This window comes from Drosophila elegans, unplaced genomic scaffold (genome assembly GCF_018152505.1).
Source record: "Drosophila elegans isolate 14027-0461.03 unplaced genomic scaffold, ASM1815250v1 contig_476, whole genome shotgun sequence".
Classification (NCBI taxonomy): Eukaryota; Metazoa; Arthropoda; class Insecta; order Diptera; family Drosophilidae; genus Drosophila; species Drosophila elegans.
This window is the reverse complement of record NW_024545863.1, coordinates 21409044-21428984: the sequence shown is the minus strand read 5'-3', so window position 1 is coordinate 21428984 and position 19941 is coordinate 21409044. Positions and strand designations below refer to the sequence as shown.

The window sequence follows — 19941 nt, the reverse complement described above, 5'->3', positions numbered from 1 at the left end:
AGACATGTGCGTGCTGCCTTTATGGTCTTGTTTATTTTGTTTTAGGCGACGTACACGTGTCGGCAATTGAAATAGAAAAGCGGCTACGGCCCAGACACCAACGAGTCAATTAAAATCACACATAAAGAACATGGTTAAATCAGGGGATGAGGTTTCAAACGGGAGGTTCCAACATCCGACGTCTCATGTGTTATGCTAATTTCTCTTTTATTGTTCGCTGCTTCCATCTTTGTCGGCAGCAGACGATTAAAACCAAACAGGAAATCAGCCAACGCTCCCCGTTTACCGTTAGTGTCGCAGGCAGCGAGAAAAGCCAAAGGCCATTGAATTGCCTTTTCATAACGACAACGACGAGAAAGGCCGGGCGAAAATATATTTTCAGCGACAGTAGGACCTCGAGAGGACTTTCCCGAGTCAAACCAAACAAGTTAAATGGTAATTAAGTTTGTTGCGTTACCATCATGTCATTAAAAAAGAAAATGTTATGTTTTTAATGTATATTCAATTCTATCTAAAAAAAATATAAGTTATTGTATTGAAATCTGATTAGAATATTTTGGTATTTTAAATACATATCTCATTACTTTAGAAATAGTATAAGTAATAAATGCTCTAGCCCACAAAGTTTTTATGCAATGGGTTACGGTTTAAGAATTTTGACTGTATAAATATATAGACACCCGTCAGCGCAAGTACAACCCATCGAATCACACAGGCAGAGCAGAAAGAGAGGAAGCAAAAGCAATCGGCCGTAACAAAATTTCCGACACGTGCGACAAAATTGCCTTTCATTTGGGGTGGAGAAAGTTTTGGTGGTGGGGAAAGGCCCGAGGTCCCGGATTTAGGCAACCAGAAAGGCACGACCAAAACAAACCCGACCCAATCACAAAAACCCATCCTTGGGGTTCCCTATTTTCTGGCAGTGTGCCTCAACATTGTTGCGGCAACATTTTTCCACTGATTCAGTTTCGTTGGCGACTTTTTAACGAATGTGTGTCAAGAATTTTGGACTATTCCTATAAATAGTTTTATTTTGATGGATGCTGTTCAAATGACAGCTTTGATTGACCTCATTTTTTTTTGCTGGTGTATTTGCAGATATAGTAAGCGATGGTGCTTTGAAGATTAATTTGCGTACAAAAGTCAAGTTTTCAATTAGTGACTAATCAGTTTAACCGTACTTTAAAAGTTTGTCAAAAAGTGTGATTTTAAGGAACGCTTGAAACATTTACATTTTTGTTTTAAAATTATTAAAGTATCAGAATAAATTACCTAAGTTGAGAGTCATAGGAAAACTCTCTCAAGAAAAATATTAATAAAAAATATAAGCAAATACAAAAAATTCTACTTTTTATTATTATTATTCTGTTAATTTATAATGTATTTATTAGTATCCTTATAATTTTTATTTTTCTGTTAGTTTATTAAATATTTTATTATAACTTTGGAACAGAGAAATGCTCGCTACAGACAATGGCTTTTTTTCGGGTTTTTTAAATATTTTAAAAATATATTCCTACCGTGTTTCGTCACTTTTGTGGGGTGTATGCAGCGACTGCCGGCTGAGCTGCCATTAAAACGTCGCTCGTTCGTCGGACCTCGTTCATTCTGCTCTGGGCGGTCGAGGCGTTCGCAACTCGAGAGCTTTGAATTTCGCACCGAGCCCGAGCGCTTACGTATTTCGCCGTCGGATTCACATTCGCGTATTTCGTATATCCGTGTTTGTTGTTTGTCAGCGCGTGTGTGTCACTGTGTGTGTCTGTGTAAGAAGCAAAGTGTAGCCGTGTGTGAGCGACGGCCACACGCGCAACGAAAGCGAAAGTTTTGTTTGGCGCGCGTGTTGCCATTGGCGTCTGTAAATTTGCAAACACACACGTTCCCCACCCAGAATAGATTAAAAGTGTGTGAAAGCAAATAAAAAAGAAATACGTGTAAAAAAGATAATGTTCATTACTCCCAATGAGGGTGCATTAAATTAAGGAAACCTAGAGCTAAAGAAACACGACATCAACATCGTTGCTGCAAAAACACGGTAAGTCGGCGGAGCTCGAAAAAAGGTTGGCCATAAATCTCCCGACATTAGCATTAGCATTTGTGTGCCACACGTGCGGCGCGAAATAACAATAATAAAAAAAACAGAAAATTGCACTTGACAGCCGACTTCCGATGCTGAAAGCTCTCCTTCCAACTAGAGAGGCTGCCTGAGTTTTCCTTCTTTCCCCCTGAGAACATACAGTTTTTTCGTGTCTGCCTCTCACCTTCTGAAGGACGAATTTAGGTCAGGAGTCGTGGGCCTTATCACATGACTCATTCCATGGCCTTTGGCCTTTCCGCGACTTTGACAGCAGTTGCAATTGCATTACAGCGAGGTTACATGGCGTATGCGCAATATTGATTTTTTGTGCTGTGACTTTTAAGGCTCGAACTTTAAAAAGTAAACAAATTTTAAAAGAAAATAATAAAAGAAGAACCAAAAGATTGGTCTGGTAAGTCATCCATTATTAAATTATTTACCCGCAAATTTAAAGCAAAATAACACAGAAAAAATAATATTTTTGAAATTAAATTCGATAAGACTTTGTTAAAAAACCTTGCTATGAGATCAGAAATAAGAATTAATAATTTCTTTCTTTTCTATGTTTGAGACATTTTAATTGTCTGTACATTTTATGAGAATGCTTTCGAATTCCGCTGGGGAAAACTAAAGAACATAAAGTTCTAAAAAAGTTTATGACTTAACAAATGTTTTGCCATAGTTTATTTACTCTTGGCTTCCAATCGTACTACATTTTATTTAAAATCACATGAAGAAAAGCTAAAGAAAACCAAACCATAACATGAATGTGTTTTAAAAGCACTTTGTTGATTTCTTCTCCGGCGATTTCCAAGAACTAAGTTATTAAAGTACTTCCTTCCCTTACAAAAATAGTTTTTGTTATTTCTTTGACCATACATGAAAGTCTAAGCGTGTGAAACACTCTTAAAATGAACACAAAGTAAACATAGACATGTCTTTGTTAAATAAAAAGAATTGAGAAGTTGGGGCCTTTTTTGCCAGCTGCCTTTTACGGCGTGCTAAAAACAAGCTCCGCTAAAGTTATTCAAGCTGTGACTTTCACAATTGACATCTGTTTGTTTAATAATGTTCATTTACTTATTGTTAAACCAATGTATTTGATTAGCATGGGTTTAAGACTTGGGCATACATATGCAGTAATAAAGCGGTGCGTTTCAAGGAGAATTTTGTGTTAATAACTCATGTAACATTTTGTGTATTGATAATAATAGCTTAATCCTAAAATTTTTAATAATTTTTAATTTTTTTACATTTAACAACCCGATTCCGATATTAGGAACAAAGCTCACTACAAAAAAATTATACAAACATAAGACAAGCCCTTAATAGCTAAAATAGTTTAATATTTTACAGTTTCCTTGCTTTGTAATCCATTAGTTAAAATTAATGGTATATATGGTCATCTATGGTTTATTGCTACTTGTGTCGCAACATATTTCGGTCCTTAAGGTAACAGGAAGTGACCATAAACCAACGTGGACATTAAACAGGTTCCGAGACCGTAAATATATCTACGGTAGGCAACTCTTGCGCGTGTTCGGGGTCCGCTCCATTTTTGACACCATATAACGCCCATAATCGTAGATTTATCATTTTTGCTCGAACGCGCGCGTTCCGCATTACAACAACACACGAAGCTGGAAAAAAATAGGAACAAAATATGAGACCCATCCGATATATAAATATAAACAAACAACAACACAGGCAGGGGCAAAAAAAGGCAAAGTATACGAAGCTGATATGCGGATCGTCAGCTTTGGCCCCAAATGCGAAGAAAAGAGAGCGCGCGCAGCTCGAACGGCGCAACACGTGCGTCGTTAATTCAATAAAAAAATATACACAAAAAAATAATAAATAATAGCAGCGAAAAAAAAGAACACGAGCACACTCAAACACTCGAACGTTTTCTCTAGGCCACTGGGCGTGTGGGAAGGACAGAGATAGTGCTATAGCATAAAAGTTCATTAACGGCATGTGAGCTTTCCTCCGTGTGTTTATGTTCTGTGTATGTGTCCATTGTTTTTGTGCGGCTCTCTCGTGGCTTTTGTTTTAGATTAACGGGAGAGCGGCTTTTATCTCTCTCCACCACAAAAACCAATGTGCACGGCGAGAAAATGTTTAAAAAAATTTCGAAGACAAGCTCAAAAACCTGGTTAAAGCTATTAGTAATTGGGAAAAATTTTTAAAAATTGAGTTCTTGATTTTAATTTATTTAGAATGCTATGAAAGGTTTTTGTTTAATTTTTCATAAATTGACTATAAACTTACAGTTTTTCCTTCATCATTATGAAGCTAGTGGTAAAGATTATTTTGTTAAGATCTTCAGTATAAATTTTCAGTTAATTTTATTTAATATTCTTTAGTAATAAAAACAATAATTCAAGGAATTTAAGTTAAAAAATTTGAAAAATTCCTATTGTGTTCCCATTTTTGTCTGTGTGGATTGCAAGTTGATGGTTTTCATTAGGGTTTGTGCCCTTGTCTAGTCGGTGTGCTCGTGTCTATGAAATTATCGCCAAGTGGACTACCCCTCACTGCCGACTGCGCTTGGATGACAAAGTCTCTTTGTTTTTGCTTGTGTTTTTTCGACGATAATTTATGCAGGCAAAATTAATTCTCTTTTTCGCTTGGCTTTTAGTCATGTCGCTTGCCATCTGTCTGTGTTTGGTCGCACGTGTTCGGAGATTTGTGTTTGTGTGCGTGGATACCCCTAACCCCCTCCAAAGCAGTTTTAAGAGTAACATCTGAAAATACTAACGGCTTCTGTGAGCCCCATAAATGCCAAATGTGAAACACGAGACGCAGCTCTAACAATAAAAAATTGCCTAATTTCCTATGGTATAATTAATTTGGCTAATGGCTTATTAAGGGGATCCCTCTGTGGGATCCATAGAGATTTATTTAAATCCGCTGTCATAATTTAACCGTTTCCGGTAGGAACCTTATGTTTATTAATAGAAAAGATTATGTGTGGTGTATGCATATAAACAGACAACCTAGTTTAACTAAGTCCCTTGGAATTTATTATTAACTAAAAGTTTACCCAATGGCGTATACGCAATGTTGACCTAATTTTTTGGTTAACAATTGAATTTCCCATGATTTCCGGTAGCTAGGTGACATAACTCTATTATTTCTGTCGCTCAGTTACCAACGTGAACAACGTAAATTCAACACTCACCAAGGATTAACGGGCAAAAGTGATGAAAAGGATTTATTGCTCATAGAAACAACAATTCTAAATCATAAAATATATGTTAGTGACTTGGGTTTAAGGTTTAACAAATTAAAATATAAATTTTTAAAATATCTTCTCAAGCAATTTCAGCTTCACAACATTCAAGTAAAATAGACATAAAATTTGAAGCTAAACTTAAACATAAATATTCTTACAACAATTTTGCTAATTAAAATCATTAAACTTAATTTTTACATGATACATTTTCAAGCTGAAATTTAAGTTTTGAATACAAAAAATTGTTTTATTTTCAGTTTGAAATAATGTTGACGTCTTAATAATGGATTAATAAGAGCAGCCATTTTTTATTTTCAATTACAGAACATTGTAAATTATTTTGGGTGTGCTAGCTATCAATCAAAGTGGCCCCTTCTTGGACTGCCTTACAACAGCTGTTTGCACTTGGCCAACTCGCTGGCCGGCAAATGGGCAAACACTTGGTTCGTTACCGGGCCATGTATGTAGCTAATTGCTGACCCAATAAGGAGAGACACATGACGCTTTAATAAATATAAATGGAACAGTAAATGAGTGCACGCGCCATTATTTGTGTGAGGAAATACATGTTTCAGGAAAATTAAACCGACCCTCCCCATCCTAGATATATATCTATATTTATTTCCCTCCTATAAACAAGCCACACGTGCGGCTGAGACAAGCAATATGCGCTCAATGGTTACTGGCATCTATTGTCTTTCCTTCTCCCGTTTCGCTATATACATTTTTTTTTGCTCGTTTTATGACCACATTAGCGAATTATATTTCACTGCCGTTCAAAGCGTAAAGACAGAGACTAGGCAGACACAAATTAAACAAAGGCAGGGAAAAAGGTTCGGGGTTTTGGACAACACGCGTCGCTTCTGGTTTCTTGAGGCCATGTCCCTTGTTTTGTTTTTTTTGGCCCCTCGGCCGACTACTGTCAGTGAACTGTTTTGACTAGTCTTTGTAATGCCAACTTGAGGTCCCACCGGTCGGTAGTCTTCAAAAAGAGATGATTTCTGACTGACTCATTGGCCAAAATAGCGTAAATCCAATTTTAAGCCACGAGCGAATAATTTTCAATTGCTTTTTTGTTTTAAACTAATATCTTACTCGTGTGATTTAAGCTATCAAGAACAAGTAAAGAAATGCTTTTGTTTTCAAATTACCGTGTTTATGAATAACTTGCTACCAGCAATTTTTATTCGTAGAACAAAATGGATCCTCTACTTTAATATTGTGTTTGAATAATTTTTAATAAAAAAATGTTATGTTTTGATTAGCCAGTTAGATAATATTTTTAAATTACCTCATGGCTTTTTATTAATTGCCAACAGATTTTGGAATATTTGATAACACATTTTTTTGTTTGGGCTTAGGATGCAGAATAATTTATGATCTGGCTCACACTGCGGTTAATTACCCATAGGGACTCATTGTTTATTATAACAGTGTGAAATTAATTGGGTTTATTTTGTTACCCTTAATATTGAAATATTAAACCTTGATTATTGCTTATCAGCGAAAAACTATTTTTTATTAATACAGTTAATTGTATTTGGGTTACCTATAATTGAGTTTGCTTCATAAACAATTCCGAGGGCTTGACATATTAAAAAAAACAATGAATAACCGAAAATATATAAATGCGTTATTAATAAATGAGGTTAAAACCTATATTTCTTAAAATAATAAAAGTGCTGACTTGCGTGGCATTTAATAAATATTTTCTTGGCGTCGATAGGTATATGCTCTGTCGCCTGCCACATCGAGAAACTCGTGCCGCAAATGTCATTAATAAATGGTAATTGTTTCGCTTAACATTTTTATAACGCGCCAATGAAACGAGTCAAACAGAAATATTGCAGACAAAATGTCAAACACTCAAATTCTCTTGAAAGCCAAAATTTATGTTCGCAAATCATTAAATTCATGCAAAATCGAAGAATACAATGAACGGGCTCTGTTTCTTCTACCCACGGTCCAATTAACCGTCACAATCGAAACCAATAAAAGGTGAACAATAAAATCGGAGATATTCCGGGCAGACAACTGAAATTTGAAGCACTATCTCAGCCTTTTGACGCACGACCTGTATCAATCACGTTTATGTTGTAAGTCATCTGCGGATCTGTTTACGTATTGTGGTCTTTACAATCAAAATTTTTTTAATGCTTTAGGCATGCGTACGTTTAGCTAATTAGGTTGTTGATTAATATACGATGAACTCAGAAGCGGAACAGAAAACAAAAGACTAAATGTTTTTTTTCTGTCAGAAATATAAATGCAAATATTTTTTAATGGCACACGGTATGTTTTATAAAGTTTGATGGATCATCACAGTATTCTTACCATACATTTTAGATTTAAATTTGTTTTTAATTTTAAAACTAAATTTTGCCTTACTTAAAAATAAAAACCAGCCCCTCACTATTGCAAATGGAAGCCGCCAGACAAAGTCTGTTTAATTGTATGTACCTCAAAATGTTGGTGTGGTTCCGAATCGTTGTTTTATGTCAGTCGATTCTTGTTTTTTTGATTGAGTTCCTGTTATCGAGAAGTCATAATTTTCCACACGTGTACCTCATTTATTGTACCTCATTTATCATTTCGTCTTTTATTTGCTTTCTTTGCTTGCCATCGTCATTTTTTATCGCCACTTTCGGCGGCTTCAATGGGGTTACCGAAATTTCTTCATCTGTTTACTGAGAATGCCAATTTTTTTTCTCTTCTAGACCGCTTTTACCAAGTATACTTTTACTTTATTTCCGCAGCCCTTCCCACCGAAATAGTGACAAGCCCGCTTTTGACACGTTTTTTTTCCAACTCTTACCGTATCTATACACTATTATGACGCATTTTGTTCCTTTTTGGCTGCTTTTTAGATTGTTTAGTTTCTGTTGTCACTGTTGCCGTCTGACTCTCCGGCACATGTGCTGAGATAAGCAAAGAAATTAGCACTTTGATGACTTGCCCACGGGCCAACTGATCAATTTTGCTCTAAAAAAAGCAAGTAAACAAAAATTCAAATGCCTGGCACATAATACTCTAATAAGTTTATTTCGTAATACGATTGTGAATTAATAGAAACTTTAAAATGTTTATTTTGTCGGTTCTGAAATGTATTGTACTATTTTCAAATTCAATTTAATATATATTTTTCGTTGTTTCTTACTAAATTAGTAAATTAAAATTAAATATTTAAAATGTATACCCTTTCACAAAGTAGGGTATAGGGTATATATTATATACTATATAAGCCAATATATACAAAACTCTTGTGCAAACATAGTTCATGTAAACAACAAATGTAAGAAACATTCATCGAGTACACATGCTGCGGAAAGTTTTATTCGTGTATATAGATGAGATTTCTGTTTGGACGCGGCGTCTTTAAAATGTGTGGCGCGTGTAAAGTTGTGAGATAAGGTCAAAAATTAATGGAATTCCCCATGGAGATTAGACGTACAAAAGGCAACGGGCGTGACTGTAATTATAAAGGAAAGGGAAATTTAATACAAGGCACTGCCTTGACAAAAATATTAAGTATACGCCCTGAAGGAAATAGATTATTATTACCTGGTCTCACACGCATTTGTAATAATATATGCTGTTCAACAGTCATATCATTATTTAGGGTATTAATATTTCAACTACTCTTTTGGCTAATGCTTTGACTGAAACATGATGGCAGTACGCATTTAGAAAAACGAGGCCCCAGTGCAATTTAAAACGCTTCCCGAGCATACATACGAAAGACAAACACGTCGGTTGAAGCTCAGTCAATTTGGTATTTATATGTTCTCGTGCACACCGAAAAAAATGCCAATACTTTTGTGCAGAATTACGATTACATTTGTTCGTTACATAAAAAATTTATAACTACAGACCTTGGGAATAACATTGAAAAGACGCTTGTAAATCTGGCAATTTAAATTTGTAAATCACTGATGTATGAGGGTGTACTCATATCTGCTCTGATGTCTGAGGGAGTGCCGCTCTTCTCATGTGAACAATGAGAGACATTGTAGTGCCCGCAGCGTTTAGTGTAACGCATGACAAAATAAACTTCAAAATGGCAACGCCTTTTGCAGACGCGCACCTTCCTGTAAAATACAAAAAACAAGTTCCTTGAACTCTAATTTCTTGTCGGATAAGTTGACAATATTCAGCTGGGTCTTCTCTTTGTGATGTAGCCGCCGGTCACAACAGTCTGCCACAACAATGCCCCAAGAAATTCCAAAACAAAATGACAAAATCAAATTTCCCTTCCGTTCCGGTGGCGTGTGAAAAGTCATTGGCATAAGCAGATTCCTTTGTTTTGTTTTTTTTTCGTGCTTTGACAGCTGACAACTGTGCGTGTGCTTTCTTTTGTTTTATTTTTTCTTAGTTTTTTTTTTTTTGCGTGTCATGTTAAACAATTATTGGCTAATTTGTAGTCACGCAGCGGAAAATCTCATCAAAGTTGCTTGATTGACTTGACCTCTAACCCGCAGGTGGCAGAGCTACAGGTGTCTGTGATGAAACGTGTCTTAAATTGTTGCACAATCTCCGTTTGAGCCTTAAATCTGCTCTGTGCTTTAAGATGTGTACATTTCCTTTCCTCATAGCTTTTTCCCAGGAGGGTGTCATTTTTCCCTTGGTTTTACCTTGTCACATCTCCTACCCATTTTTGGTTTAGACCCGCACGCGCCGCATTAAATTTGCCACTGGGGCAATTCGTTGAGGCTTAGTATTTGTTACGCACATTTCGGTCTTTTGTTACAGACATTCCCTCGTCTCCGCTTAAGGGACAAATGAGCACGAAAGTTGCACTGAGAGATTAGTATTACAGTATCCACGTCATTTGTTTATTATTAGAATTGTTTACCGAATGATGATTAAATATCATAAACAAATCATTTTAATAAAATAAAGAAATCGAGTAACGTTAAGCTTCTGTTTTATATACAAGTAGTATTTTGTAAAAACACTGCCATAATGTAATCTGAAATTAAAGAAATAATACTTTTATCTCCCGAAAAAAGCTAGTAAACTCATTAAAAATTCGTTAAAAAATTTTTCTAGTTAAACAGAAAGGGAAGTACAAACAATACAGTTATTTGAGATCACTTGTAAATGCATAAGTGAATTTAATTATTGCATACTTTTGGTACTATACTCAGGAGATTTAAAATTACTGAAATATTTTTGTGGGTCTATAAGTGAGACTTTTTTTCTCAATAAACTGAGCAATCGCCTCGTTGCGGATCAGCCTCAGAGACTTTAACTATTGGACGACGGATAAGGCATAAATAATGAAAAGTAATTTCAGCGCGTACTGGCGCATTGACATCGACCTGAAAACCAGTAGACGGTGACGGGGACGAGGACGAGGGGCTGAAAAGCGTCTTAACCGCCCACAAGTATTTCAAGTACTGAGGACAGGGACAATTGGGTCTGGGGACAGGTTGGTAAAATGCCGACAAGGGCCGCAAACATTTCATCATCTTCGCGAGCGCTTTTACCAAATGTAATTACACTCAAGAGATACACGTGCCGCCAACAGCCCGTCGTTTCTGGGCGTGTTTCAATTTGAATTTGAGTGCCGATAGGCGGGGCTCATTTCCTCTCCTCTCATCTCATCTCCTGACAGCCAAGAACACTTGAGCAATTTTGCGTGCCCGCCAAAATGCCTTCCCATCAATATTCCGCGACCACCCCCGCAATACTCACTTTAAGTTTCTTTACCTTTGCCGATGGATGCTCGTTAGCCAGGAGCCTAATGAGTTTCGGTTGGCGGCTGCGTCATCTTAAATTCCGTTTTGATGTCAGCCAAGGCTGCTCTAAAATGTCAACTCGGAGATTCGGTGCGAATCGGATTTAAATGGCTGGCACATTGAACTTTGGACCTCTGCAGCCTAAGAGTTTATTGTTTGGCCCGAGTGATTTATGTAGTTTTAATGGACTAGTCGAACTGATTTGGGGGATAAAGTTTATTGGTGAAATGGATTTGGCGGAGATTGAATAAATAATTGGAGTGGATTAATGGAAAGTCGTCTAAGAAATCAGGAAAACTTCCATCGAAATTTTAGTTAAAATTTGTAAGAATCTAAGAGTCTTCCAAATAATTTTGTATAAAATATAACAATAACATTTTAATATCTTTTACTCTTGTCGGTATCTTAAAATCTTATAAATTTAGAATTTGTGATAGCTGTCAAAATTTTAACATTTGTATAATATGGTTTGCGTTCAAAGTTGATTTAGTGGTGATTTTTAAATTTTATAAGCTTTCATTCTAAATAAATTCTTGAAATGCTTTTTCCCAGATTGCCTTCAGGAGTTTACCGCCCATATTTCTTGGAATTCCACCGCAATCACTGTATAAAGTGAATAGTATTATGCTAGCAAACTTCCGGTCCCAATTCTTATCGCGAAATAAACAAAATTTACGACCCCACCATATCCTGCCTTTGCCCAATGCTCACCTAATGTTATCAGTATTCTGAATAAGAGTCGCTGAGAGAGGCGAATCACAGTAAAATGGATTTAAGTTAAACGAACTCGAAAGAATTCCTTTTATTTGAATTTGATTATTTCATTTTATTTCGTTTACTGACCGGCGCGTGCAGCTGGCCGGCTTAATTATGCACTGAAACGTTTAATCAATTAATCAATGTGGCAGCTAATTAATTAGTGCTTTTATTCACGTTTGCTTTCAGTCTGAATAAACGCTGCCAAAACCGAAAGACGCTTCAATGGCGCCCACCATATGTTCGGAGAAAAAACAGCTGACGGAAACGAGGCGACATCATGGCGTGGCCACAGCCGTCATTTCATCCTCAGCCGCAGCCACAGAATCCTCTTCGACATCCGCCAGATCCACATCTGCAACTACTGCCACACAAGCCAGCTCGGTGCTCAACTATGGTGAGTCAACACAGGGAATGGCAGTAAAATGCAGTTAGAGAATTAAGAGCAGTTTATATTATACAAACTCATTTACATTTAATTTTACTTTCACAAATTTAAAAAAATTATTGATCGTTTCCATCTCATTTAGGTTCAAAATTGATTAAAATCGTAATTTTTTAAGTTTAACAGATTGAAATTTTTTTTTTTTTAAACCCTACTTACATCTAATCCAGAATCTTTGCCTAAGGCATTTGGCTCAGTGCCAGCGAAATGTGGTGGGCATACGCGGCGTATACGTAACAATGCCGTACATATTTATTGCAATCTCCGCCTTGTCTCATTTTTATTTTTGTTACCCCTTATTGTCAGTATCCCCTGCTGATTTGTTGCTCTTGTGACTGTTACTGCGTACGTTTGCCATTCGCCCAGTTTCCAATTGCTTTGCTCACGTTACTTGCTCATGTTTAATTAATTTATGTAAACTCGGCCACCCACCTCTGGGATCTGTACTCTGCACTCTGTGTTCTGGGCCCTGAACACTGTCCTCGTTTGCCACTTCCTCATTGGCGTAACACACATATGTGTGGTTCGGCTGGGGAACCCAAATGCACGTGCCCTGGTGGATGGGCTCGCATCGGGTTCTTCACGTGTTGGCCTCCGGTGTTTTATTGCTGCTAATAATGCCACCGATGTTGCTCCATGAAAGGCACGCGAGTTTGGGGTTATGCCACAACAATTTGCGTCAGCAATTGGCTCCAGCTGCTCTTCCGCCTGCTTGGCTGTTGGGTAAGACGGACTCGGTTCGTAAATCTGGCTGACACATTTATATAAGCGATCTAATGCCGCATGACTGCCGCCTAAAATAGAACTGGATGTGGGCTACGTGGAAAAAGGGTGCGAGGGGCAATCGTGCAGGGAAGTCAAGATATCAAGTATCTGATATTGAAAATTCCTCCTTCAAGTGGTTGTTTATTTTTAAAGTAAATAAAGAATAAGGCTCATTATTGTTTGAAGAGTGGCGCACGCTCTTGCGATTTGAACTATATTACAATGCCTTTAAATAGGAAGTATTCTCAAGACTTTTACTTCTCACAAATAGTGCACAATTGGTGCAGTTAATATTCAAGCCACTCTTTATGTTTAATAAATTTAAAATTTTTTTAAATTAATATTTTGTGCAATTTAGTTATTAAGACATGGATTTTATTGTCAAAGAATTGAAAAATGTAGGTAGGGGTACAAGTTAAGTAAAGACTTGGTTCAAAGGGAATAAATTCTCCAGGAGTACTATAAAATTGGTCAAAGGCCAGCTTTACAATAACAATTCGAAATATTCTCCTAATAAGAACGTTCGTTAAAAACCTAACACTCAATTTAAGAAGAAGCGTTTAAGAGGCGTTAAAATTATTGAGATTCTCCAACATCAACTTACCAGAAAACTTCTTACAGCCCCAACAAATGATGTTCAATGACAACTCATTAGCCAAGTGAAATCGTACGAACATTTACCTAGATATTTTCCAAGAAATATTTCACAAGCACACGAAACCAGGGGCGTCGGCCAAGGGGCTTCCACATAAGTGTGTGTCATAGCCTCCAGCGTTGTTTTTGCTGCTGTGCCACTTTTGCCGGGGCTTTATTTACATGTTTTGCACATTTGCTCCGCTTGCTTTTAGCCAAGTTTGCTTTTTTTTCATTTTGCTGCTGACTTTATTGGTGCCATTTTCAATGTGAATTCATTGAAAGCAGCGCTTGTTGTTGCTTTCGTTGTAGCCTTTTTATTTGTGCTCGTTGCTGCCTGCTAATTTTCAGCAATACATAAAAATAAACCGAAAGAAACACACCGACACACGTCTAAAATAAAAATGGGTGTGACGAGGCCACGTGCGAGCCACCTTACGATTTCCCCCCTCTTGACTGCTTTCTCTTGGGAGGCGTTGGTACAATTTGGCGTGGTCAGGGGGTTGGAGTGTTGGCCAATGCCCTCGCACTTTGCCATTATTTAAGGTATTTAAAATTTTGTTTTCAAGCATCACCGGTGACTAATTCAGCGAGAACGAAGCGAGGTACGTGCAATCGCACGGCGATGACGAGGCCACATTCAGCACAGCGAAAAATATTGCATTAATTCTCAAGAGCACTTGCAAAAAAGTTAGATACTTTTTATTTTTAGTCAATTTATACTATAGAAGTCACTAATCTTAAGGAATTACAATGTCTTACCAATGCATAGTGGCGTGCATCTTGAAAAGATAATATCAAAAGTAATTATATAGCAGATTTTTTTTACATTGTAACTTACGCCAACTCAAAAGAAAATTACAAATGTTAATAGGAAATAAGTTATATAAAAAACAAAACTTTCATACTTGCTGCTTATTTTTAGAAGTCGTTAACTAGTTTTCTCTAGATATTTTTAAGAATGGCATTTTTGCCTCTGTGCAGCAACTGTGAAATGCAATTCCAAGTCCGAACAACCATCACTGAATTAGAAAAGCGCATACAAATGCATGTGCCTTGGTTTGACAACGACAAGAAAGCTGCAAGAACATGTGTATATGAGTTGCATAATAACATAGGCAGAGGAAACAGTCAGGTAAAAAATTACGTGTGTTTATGGAGCTGAATGCACATTTCAAGAACACGGGGTACAGACACGGTTTTTTGGCCTATCGGGTCGTTTACTTTAATTTGTTAAATGAAAACACACTTATGTATTAATCTAAGGGAAGCCAAAGAAAGAATCTTTCTCTTTGTAATGCCTAAATAACTTTATATATTGTGTTTAGCTTATTTGTTTTGTAGCTTGCCTTTTAATCCCAGTAAGTTCAATTACCCTTAAACATATATACAACAAAACTAAAGCACAAAAAAGATACACATTTTTTGTTCAGTAATGGAGTCAGACGAAGTAAAAAGTGTAAATGGAATGCCCGATTGCGCCAAGATGCGATTAAACGAGATAGATCCAATAACACGCACTTTGAAATGCGTAATAAGCGATCTGGAGATCTTTGATGTTGACGATGAGGTCAGCTTCTCATATGTCGAAGAGGAGGAGAAGGAGTCTTATGAGACCTCCGAAGTGCTTACAGACGATGCAAATCAGGTTGTTCACGATATTGACTGTCTGATCCGACAGATTGAACTTATGCAGCTAGCCATCAAAAGGCGTCAGTGTAAGGAGAGTAGCGAAAAGGTCAGTGAAGGTCAGCCTGAAGAAGAACCGAAGATGGCCCTGACCAAGTGCCAAATGAATTGCAAGGAGTTGGAAACTCAGGAAAAGGACTCTGAAACACAGGCAAAATCTGCAATCAAAGAGGAAAAGTTTCTTCCGCTGAGCGGCAAGGAATTACTGGAAGCAAGGAGCCTTCACCAAGCCCACCATTGCATTCAATTGGAAGTAGATGAAGTGATCTGTAGATATCGTCAGTTCCGCGAAATCATATCACAAATGCGTGATAAATTTCTCAGCATGGAACTCCAACTGCAGGACCTGAGCTCCAAGACTCTTGACCACATCGCTTGGACCCATGATGTGGGCAAGGAGTTGAAGGTATGCAAGGAAAGGAACACATTCCTGATCAATGCCAAGTTGTCCAAGCAGGAAGCAATCAAAACAGCCAAGGTACATGTCGCCCGATTCTTCAAAAAAAATGATGCCTATCTTAACAAAAATCGACTGAGGCGGGAAATATTTGACTTCAGCGAGGAGGTGAATGACCTTGTTGTTTATATGGGTGAGCTGCACAAAGTACTGAAACGAAATTTGGCTCTACTCGGCACACCGCGCATGAAGCAACTAGAAAGATCAACCGAATTTCTAATGTCTATTGCCCAATCAGCAAGCCTATCCGATACGTTATCGGATTCGCAAAAACAGTTTGAAGCCTACGAGATGAACTAGAATTCACTTTGAGGGAATTACCAATATAATATAATATTCGTAGCGAATCATTGTCTTGCTAATAATAAAATCGAAGCGTATTCTTGACACTTAAAAAACTAAACACAAGAAATGTAACAGTAACAGCAGGACGCCTTTTAAATCAAATTCCAACGCAAAGAGCATACGTATTTGTTTGGAAATTAATTAAAAACACTGTATTCCGTATATTCCAGCACCTTTCCCAATGACTTTCTACTGTATCCGTCATTAGGTGGTCGTCGTCTTCGCCTTCGCTGAGTTACTCTCACGTTTCGCTGCACTGGGGCAGTGGTGCAACGTAAGCTCTATTTGCCCAACGGGTGTTGAAAACAGAGTGCATTCGGTTTCGTCACGATCCAAGCACACCCTGCAGTGCCATGTGAATGTGCAGCGTTAGCTTCGAGGCGGCGCGTCATGACCCTGACCATAGACAAAGTTGCGGAAACGCCGATGCACTCGGATAAGTCGATAGTGGACTAGTAAACACATGTTTTAGAAAATTGACCATTACAGAGCTTTAACTATTTGATCAAAAAAGTAACTAAAAAAAAAATTAAGTCTATTTTAGCATGTCTTATTTATCATTGATGGATTTAAAAACTTTGAATAATATTACGGATTTAAAGCATATATCGTGGTTGTGTTTTTTACAAATTTAAGAGTATATAATTTTATATAAAAAAAACAATTAATTCTAATTGAATGAAATTCATAAAGTATGACACTTTAAAGAATGCAAAAATTAAAATTTCTCTGAAAATGTTATATTAAATGGAATTTGTTTTTGTGAGTATTAAATAATGGAGTTTAAAGAATGCAAAACTTTAAATTTCTCGTAAAATATTTTAATTAAAAGAAAAACTAAGAAACCTATTTTTGTTCTGATATAAATCAGTGCACTTTTTTGGCAGTATTTTGCTTTTCGTGCCTTCCAAGAGCTGATGGCTGGAAATGAGCGTTGCGACTGCGATTCGACGCGAAACGCAATGTCGTCGCCGGAACGCTTAACCCTGGTGCTGGTCACGTTTTTTGTCCACACGCGATGTCCACATTTAGATACTAGAAACCCACACAGATACCGAGACATTGTAATAAATTGGCCTTTGGTTGACAACCGACTGATAATCGTTGCACTTGCCCACTCAACGGCACCATGGGTGTGTTGAAATGCTGTGATTACCAGGAAATGAGTTCAATTTTAGACAGCATATTTTAAGTGAAAAATAGTGTTTGAATCGTGTATTTTGTTTGTGATAATTAAGAAATATAGTTTTGTGGAAAATGTTATAGTTGGTTATTTATTTACTTTGATTACTTTCTAATGCGCACAACATATGATAAACATATGAGTTTTCGTTCATTTTAATTCAATTATTTGAAGTACAAAAATATTAAAACTTACAAAACTTAACTAAGATTTTATGTATGTTTTTAGTTATAGAAATGTAAAAATTATTTGAGTTTTGAATTTAGAGAAAAAACATTTCTTACTTAACATTTAATTAAACTCTGTAAAAATGGATTGCTTTAAAAAATATAAGATTATTATATTTTATGCTTAATTAATAAAAACTCGTTTTATGATTATAAAATAGCGTTTGCATCATTATTAAACAATCATTTTAAAATTTTTTAACATTAGTATAAATAATACTGAATCACTGGAAGACCTTTCAACTGTTCCTTTGTTGACGAACTTTTTGTTAACTTCTTCATTGCAGTGGCCAAGGGTTCTATGAACTCATCAAGTCGCCGTCGCCCGGTGAGGTTGCAGCGAAGGATACCGCACACCATGGCCCGTGTGGCATTCTCCTCGACGGACACCAGCAGCGGTGTGGAAACGGAGGTGGAGATGGATATGGACTCCGAGCAGCGGATGCAGATAGATGAGGACAGCTACTCGGCAGCCAGGATTCAGTTCCAGCAGCAACAGCAACCACATTCCAGCAGCGACACCAACATCAAAACAGTATTACAGCCGACAACGGCCAGTCGATATAGTAGCAAACACAACCGATCGGCGGCGGCCAAACACTGTGAGGGGGTTCCAATTCGAATGGAGGACGAGGACGGTGACAGCGGGTACGAGTACAGCCAGGATGCGATAAAGGAGCATCATCTGTACCATCAGAGCAGCGATGGCCTGCTGTCCATTGCCATCAAGACCATCAAACTGGTGCAGCGTAACAAGCTGCTGCAGAAGCGACTGGCGCAACTGCAGCTGGAGACCTCGGAGTTTATTGCCTCAGTGCTGGCCAATCCGGAAAACCGCCAGTTCCGCGAAAAAATCAAGCCCAAGGCCGAGGCCAAGGTCAGCAACGTGCTGTTGCGCCACTAGGCAGGCGGTTTTCTTTTTGATCTGGAAAAAAACTGAAAAACTAAAGCCCCATTTCTGCACGTGAGAGGGAGTGTTTACATTTGAATACTGATTGCAATTCCATGAACATTTTATTTTATCGAAATTTGAAAGATTAAAAGCTTGGCAACATGTTGCTGCAACATTTAAAGGAGCGCAAAAATAATATTGCCTACTTATGGGCTACACGTGTAAATTTGGCTTAAACATGTAAAACGTATGTAAAAAATAGAAGGTGTTTATATATGAAACAATATTCCTAGGAGAAACATAGTTTAGCGACTATATTTTTTTCATTTACATGCAAAAAAAATTTTACCAAAAATCATTAGGTCCTCTATACAAAAATATTAACCTTCTTTTTCTCACGTCCAGGGAACCCATATTTGAGGGCTTAGTTTTGAAGAATTCGTACTGATTAACTTTACAAAAAATGCATCAAAGTTTAACAATTTAAATATACAACATAAACCAGAAATCGCTATGCTAACGTTTACAAAAAGAAAATATTTATATGAATCCAAAAAGTCCAAAAGTGTATCTGTAGTCGTTAAGTACATTCTATGTTTTAAAGTTTCTACACTCAAGAATTAATTTATAATAAATCTACCTACTACTTATATCTAAAAAACACCAGGCATAATCAATGAAACCCTATGACGCTTTTTGCTTTATACAACAAATAGTTATAGTGAAACTTGATTGACATGCAGAGCAAATGGCTTTAACAATAAAATACGTAATTGATTTTCGGTATTAGTACATTAACCGATATATTTCAATTAATATGCCCAAGTATATGGAAAATATAAAAATGCAAAGAAGCAAGGCAAATCAAAGCAAAGCAAAACCAAAACATAATCTAATTCAAAAGCAAATCTTTTCAATTCTAAAGCTTTTAGTCAACTCAACTAAGCTGGTATTTCCCCCTTACTTATCTAAAAGGATATCAAATCATCGAACTCACCACAGAAGTTTTCATCAATAAAATTAGTGACAAATTAAACATACTGAGTGTTTACTTATTCCATCTTTTTGGTTTCTTGACTTCTACGCAGCACGAAATAAAGCAAACAAGTCATGGCTAAGTGGGTACGAGTACTTTGGTCGTGTCAATAACACCCAATCAAAGCGTTCAAAGACCGTCTCGGCCTGCACAGATTTGACATGGAGTCTGTCATCAAATCGGTCACGATAGCATGGATGTTCTGAAAAACGCTAGCCAAATGGTAGGTAAAAAAATGGTCAACAAGTAGATATATACACGAATATTACGTAATAAAATGTATAAAAACTTTAGCTTAAAGATCCAGAATACTTTATTTGTTTTACATTCATTTATAAATTGTATTTGCTTGTATTTTAATATTTTTTTGTATTTCCATATCTTTGTTTTTTATAATGTGACACACTTTGTTATTGAAATGAAAGATTTTCGGAACAGCCCACTGATGACCGGCTGTAAT

At 36.9% G+C, this 19941-nt stretch overlaps 2 protein-coding genes across 2 annotated transcripts; both read left to right on the top strand.

Annotated features, from left to right (window-relative positions):
- Positions 1 to 1621: 1621 nt before the first annotated feature.
- On the top strand, positions 1622 to 19481 carry LOC108147241. Its single transcript, XM_017273639.1, has 3 exons — positions 1622 to 2032; positions 11999 to 12206; positions 17841 to 19481. Exons 2-3 carry the CDS (start codon positions 12035 to 12037, stop codon positions 18455 to 18457), a joined length of 789 nt encoding a protein of 262 aa, XP_017129128.1. The 5' UTR covers positions 1622 to 2032; positions 11999 to 12034; the 3' UTR covers positions 18458 to 19481.
- LOC108147239 lies at positions 14978 to 16326 on the top strand. The gene has a single exon (XM_017273638.2). The coding sequence runs from the start codon at positions 15088 to 15090 to the stop codon at positions 16096 to 16098; it is 1011 nt and encodes a 336-aa protein (XP_017129127.1). The 5' UTR covers positions 14978 to 15087; the 3' UTR covers positions 16099 to 16326.
- Positions 19482 to 19941: the final 460 nt, after the last annotated feature.

Coding starts and splice junctions, on each gene's coding strand:
- LOC108147241 (XM_017273639.1), top strand. CDS start 12,035: ATGGCGCCCACCATATGTTCGGAGAAAAAACAGCTGACGGAAACGAGG. Junction 12,207..17,840: donor CAGCTCGGTGCTCAACTATG/GTGAGTCAACAC, acceptor TCTTCATTGCAG/TGGCCAAGGGTTCTATGAAC.
- LOC108147239 (XM_017273638.2), top strand. CDS start 15,088: ATGGAGTCAGACGAAGTAAAAAGTGTAAATGGAATGCCCGATTGCGCC.